This window comes from Sprattus sprattus (genome assembly GCF_963457725.1).
Source record: "Sprattus sprattus genome assembly, chromosome: 2".
Lineage (NCBI taxonomy): Eukaryota > Metazoa > Chordata > Actinopteri > Clupeiformes > Clupeidae > Sprattus > Sprattus sprattus.
In genome coordinates, this window is record NC_137921.1 from 12,587,761 (window position 1) to 12,593,872 (window position 6,112).

Sequence of the window (6,112 nt, forward strand, 5' to 3'; positions counted from 1 at the left end):
TCAAAAGTCATCACGATCAGGATCAATACATTACAGTCTACTTGCAAACCAGAGGCTGACAAATAGTTTGGTGTTTGCATTGTGTAAGCTAGTTTTCCACGTCGGTATACCAGCACATAAATCTAGGCTGTCAGTTTGTTCCCTATAGCAGGCTCATATGAAGCAAATGCCATCCAAAGAATTGTGTTATTGCTTTTTCTCTCCCTCTCTCTCTCTCTCTGTCGATCGTTCTCCCGAACACACACACACGCACACACACACACACGCACGCACGCGCGCACGCACCCACACACACACACGCACGCACACACAGACTCACAAGCGGTTTTACGCGTTTTCAGGTTTTTGGGAGGTTTAAGGCAAATGGCTAAGGAAGTGTTCCTTTGTTAAGGGCCTTTAATGACTGCTATCCTACGCTTACTCCCAGCTCTTGAGGGTGCTTAAACTGGTTTCCTGAAGCAGTCAAGCGACGCGGAGCAGATTAGAGAGGCAATCCGGTTAAAGAGATGCCTTTTATATACAAATCAACTTCAAATCACTTTTTAAGCCACTTAGATATACACGCCAGGCAAAATGCTAATGCACTTTTCATTGCCAGATCTAAGAGAAAGGAATAGCGGAGATTAAATGAAGAATTACTGAATGACTTGTCAGTAAGCTATCTCACGCAAGCAGTTATACGAGGTTTTAACTTCATTTTTGACACGCTGACCAAATGCTATAGCATAAAAAACATTGAAACATTAGGCTAAATGTAAATATAGAATTGAATTATTTCAAGCTGCTTTGATATTTAAAGCGTAGGCTATTAACGCAAATTTATTTTAAAAAGGTCAACATGCCAACCTTGCCTGAGTCGCACCTGTCACGATATTCACCTGTGCTGAGAGATATCACCTACAAATCTGTCCATTGCGGGGTTTGTCGTATAGGCGACACAGATTACACCTCTGCCATGTTAAATTACTAATTCAACAATAACAAACACGTTAATTTAAATTCAATTTTATTTTTAAGAAAAGTACCCGGTTTGCTGGCTTTTATTTAACCGTCAAACAAAAAAGAAACAGTTTTTGAGTGAATTAGGGCAAGACGTCACTCAAATAGCTTACTTAATAAGGTCAGAAACCTACTCAGTCAGTGGACAATCGTTTCATTAATAAGGAATCAGCCACATAATAGATTAATAGAACATAGAATTTCCATTTCGTCATGATAAAAACAACTGTCTATCATAAACGTATGGCGTAAAATAGCTAGCCTACCGCTACACTTAGACCAAGTCTGTAGCTATATATAGACTAAAGCTATATATAAATCAAGGTAAGGGGATGATTCACAATGGAATGGAAATCTGTGTAACACTGTCATGCAAACCCAACAGCCTACCTGTAGCCTTTAGATAAAGTGAGGCAGTAGCCTTTAGATAAAGTGAGGCAGAGTCATTGTAGTGAGTGGGTGGGAGAACACATATTGTTCTTGCCCCGCAAGAGGAGCCGCACGCCTGCCTTCTGCCGGCTCCCTGTTGTTTAAGGGGGGAAAAATTAAAAAATGCTTACAATCGAACATGTGGGTTTAAATGTCAATCAGATAGGCTACAAATACAAGGCTTGCTTATACAACTCATTTTTGTTGTGAACAACTGTCAGGCTGACATGTTTATTCAGCTATAGTTATGATTGGTTTATAAGTCTCTAACGGGAAGAATATTTGTCGTAACTAAAGCGTTGACAAGTGTGATATTGAGAGGTTTAACTGTTAATTGGGCATAACATCGTGTAATTGATGGCTGTTCTCTATCATTAGTTTGAAAACAACCGCTCGAGGCGGTATTTCCCCTCCCTCGTTTTATCCCCCTCCTCTTCACTGTCATGCGCTCGTCCCAGCCTACACAGCCCGCTCGAACTTCACTCTCTGCGCTCTCTAGAAACGACCATAGATGTTCTGCCTCCCTGATTCTTCGTAAATATCGATTACCACACAGGTGTTTTAATGTCACGCCCAGATAAGTGCTTATCGCCATGGATTTGCCACACAAACGCCGTTTGGAACGCATCTTGATTTTTGCTGCTGCAGTTCTGTCACCTGCTTTCACGTAAGTAGGCTTATCATTGTGAATTACTGTTTCCCGTTCATTAATAATCAAAGACGTTGTATAGGGAATGAGGTTATATTCATTATATTAATAATTAACAATAAATCATGTTGACGTTATGGGGCGATTTTGCTCTGCGTTTCATGTATCTCCATCTCCAGGTAACACTTAATACAATTGGACCAGGGCACAGCTACAGCCAACCATTTATAACCACAACAGTTTTACTTCTTCACTTTTTGTCTCATTGGTCTGTCTGTTGTACACTGATGTTTATTTCCAGCCATACTGATATTAATTGTCATTATGATCATGATGAGCAAACTAACAGTTTGGCTCTGTAACCAATGTGCACATGGTAGGCTTTCTCTCTTCTCAGGCACACACACACACACACACACACACACACACACACACACACACACACACACACACACACACACACACACACACACACAAACACACACACACACACACACACACACACTACTTAATGAAAACCATCAGCCCTGAATATATCGGGAAAAAGAATGATTACATGCCGGTCCTTTTCCTCACCCCCAGAAGTACTGGTGGACACAAAGTTAATAAAGTTTATCAATGTGTTTGGCTTCTTTTGATATCACACTTTATCTAGAGGGCCTCTTCTCCAATTTTTATATTATTGTATTGCAAATTCCGTTACCAGAGAAGTGATGAGAAACAGAGATTTGGAATGCCCAAGAGCTTTGTTTTCGCTGTCTCTCTTAGGGTCATGTCCCTTATTTTAGTATCCAAGGGATGGTGTTACAAGGACACTCAAATTATTGTTGGTTATTGTGATGCTGGCAATCACTTCGCTCATGTAATCTCCCATAACAACTGAAGGCACATACATAAAAATCCTCCAGGGGATTTGTTTTCCAAGTTTTTTTATACTGTGCTGTAAGAACACATCATTCACTGTTCTTCACAAGTGTAAAATGAAGAAAGCATTGGCAATGAATTTTGAGTTTTTGACATGACTGTCATATTGCAAATTTTCAGTGTCATTTATTGAAATAGACTGCATAAAATAGTAATGTTATACATCATATCAGTATTTTTTTTTTTGTTGTATTCAATTTTTTTATCATCTGGATCTAAATGTTTACTATTCAATTTTTTTGAGTGGTATCAGTAATTGCAATAATGACACAACAAAAGATGCAACTTAAGTGAAAACATATCTTGCCATTTCTTGTAATGTCAGCAAGCAATTTACACCCCTCTGTGTCGTGATCGGCCATTGCACATTGTTGCCCTGGCATGTTTAATTATGAAGACATTTCAGTACATCATTGTAAACAATAAAAGAACAAACAAAACACTTTCTATGTGTTGACAAACCACCAGACAGCTTGTCCCCCTTCCCAGCTATTGGCCTGTGATAACACTGCAGCTGCCCCTCTGGTTCCCCTCAGGGTCCTGTGCAATGACATCCTCGGCCTGAAGATGGCAGGAGAGCCGGTGCTCACCCCCAACGCTGTGTGCCTGCGCTTGGCTGGCCTGAGCAAGCGGCAGATGCGCCTGTGCATGCGCAGTCCCGACGTCACCGCCTCGGCCTTGCAGGGCATCCAGGTGGCCATCCACGAGTGCCAGCACCAGCTCCGCGACCAACGCTGGAACTGCTCGTCCCTGGAGAGCCATGGCAAGCTCCCACTCCACAGTGCCATCCTCAATCGGGGTGAGTCACGCAGGGCACCAGGGACTAACTGGAACCATTGTCGCTGCCATGTAATGGGAAGCATGCATGGATGGTTTTGCGCAACAGCTAAATGGATGCAAGGTGGTGTTTTTTTATGACTGCGAGGCTCTCCTCAACACGGGAGAGAATGGAAGGATGAGACAGACTGATGGTGTGTGAGAAAGAGAGCGCACAGGGATCACTACATGTGCCAAGATTCCCTGCAGTGCTGTCATGCCTGTGGTGTTATGAGCTACTCTTCATATGTGTGTGCGTCTGTGTGTCTGTGTGTATGTGTGCTGATTAAAAAGAGAATGTTGTCCCGCGTAGGTTTCCGTGAGAGTGCCTTCACCCTGTCCCTGCTGGCTGCTGGTGTGGCTCATTCGGTGGCATCTGCTTGCAGCATGGGCAAGCTGCGTGGCTGCGGCTGCGAGGCCAAACGCCGCCTGGACGATGACAAGATCCGCCTGAAACTCACCCAGCTCCAGCTGCAGACGCTGCAGCGGGGGGCCGGCTTGGTTATGGGGGCAGGAGGGGGGGGCACAGGGCACCCGCCCGGGTACAGCCCTCAGCACCACCAGGGGGCCGCATCAGTGGCAGCTGCCCTTCACTCAGCGCACCCCTCCACCCTGCTGAAACCTCTGCCCGAGGAGGTGACCACGCTGCAGGACACCTGGGAGTGGGGTGGCTGCAGCCACGATGCCCGATTTGGGGTGCGCTTCTCCCGAGACTGGCTGGACTCACGGGGCTCCCCAAGGGACATCCACGCCCGCATGAGGATACACAACAGCCGAGTCGGCCGACAGGTGTGGTGAGAGAGCATGGTGGCCTTAGTGGGATCAGATGTGTGTCTCTGTCAGAGGCTTAAATAAACATTTTCCCTAACAGTTTCAATAACATTTCAAGAATTTGCATTTAAAATCATGGCGGGCCTATAAAATCAGACAAGTGATACATCTGTTGGATAATTGGGGTTGAGTGTTTTGGTTCATTTGATAGTTGTTGTTATGTATCCAGTGCTTGTCATGCAAAATGATTAGTTTCCATTGAGCTGTTTTGCTGATCTGCCAGCTGATGACATTTTAAGCACAAACTGCCATTTCTCTCCGCACAGATAGTCACTGATAACATGAAGAGGAAGTGCAAATGCCATGGCACGTCAGGCAGCTGCCAATTCAAGACTTGCTGGTACATCTCACCAGAGTTTCGTCTTGTGGGTTCCCTACTGCGGGAAAAGTTCCTGTCAGCAGTCTTCATCAACTCTCAGAACAAGAACAGCGGAGTGTTCAACACCCGCGTGGGTGCTGCCGGGTCAAATAACGCCGCCGGGTCAAACCAGAGCAGTGGTCGGAGGCGCACCCTCTCGCGGGAGCTGGTCTACTTCGAGAAGTCGCCGGACTTCTGCGAGGCAGATACGACGGTGGACTCGCCGGGCACGCATGGTCGCATCTGTAACAAGAGCAGCCCCGGCATGGATGGCTGCGACTCCCTCTGCTGCGGCCGCGGCCACAACATCCTCAAGCAGACGCGCAGCGAGCGCTGCCACTGCCGCTTCCACTGGTGCTGCTACGTGCTGTGCGAGGAGTGCCGCGTCACCGACTGGGTTAACGTCTGCAAGTGAGGTGGCAAGAGGCTCTCAGAAATCAGGAGCACTGACTGGGAGAAGGGGTGACATACCCATGTGCCCTCCTGGCTCTGGATGCACTGACCCACCCAGACATCCCTCATCCCTGACTTATGAGTTTGTTTGAGATGGAGAGCATGTATTATCCCCTCCCGTGTTACTCTTCCACAGTATCTGTTTATTCCTCTCTTCGCTTATTTTATCCCATCATCTGGGATCCATTTTCTTTGTGTTGCTCTTGTTATTCTTGAAATGCCAAGTTAGAGATTGAGGAGGGGGTGACTCATGTCATTTGTCTTTCTCTCTGCCTGTTTGGACTTGAGCTTTTCAGCCATGAAAATGCCCCAAAAGCCATCTGCATTCTTCTCCAAAACAAGGAACAACAGCAGGAACAGATTATTACTTTAACAGAGAGGCCACCGCCACGGTTTGCAGTCCTGTGTACATATGTGAAAACGTATACTCATAACAATTTTCTTTTGGGCTTGGCCATTTCTGCAACCATTTATAAGAGCGGATAATTATGCCCAAGCATGTCTTTTTGGATGGTGGACTGGTGCCTTCTCTGCATCTGCTCAGCCAACAGTGTGGCAGTGGACAATGGATATACCTTGCCAAATGGCTTAAATGGACCAATTTAACCTTTCAGGACCATTATAAAGTGGATATGCCACCCAGTTGGAACACT

At 45.6% G+C, this 6,112-nt stretch overlaps 1 protein-coding gene across 1 annotated transcript; it reads left to right on the forward strand.

Moving 5' to 3' along the window:
- Positions 1 to 2,021: 2,021 nt before the first annotated feature.
- Positions 2,022 to 5,421, forward strand: wnt10b (wingless-type MMTV integration site family, member 10b; the record flags this gene model as incomplete). The annotated part of the gene is made up of 4 exons (XM_080857855.1): positions 2,022 to 2,095; positions 3,538 to 3,800; positions 4,131 to 4,606; positions 4,915 to 5,421. The coding sequence occupies 4 exons, from the start codon at positions 2,022 to 2,024 to the stop codon at positions 5,419 to 5,421; spliced, it is 1,320 nt and encodes a 439-aa protein (XP_080713981.1).
- Positions 5,422 to 6,112: the final 691 nt, after the last annotated feature.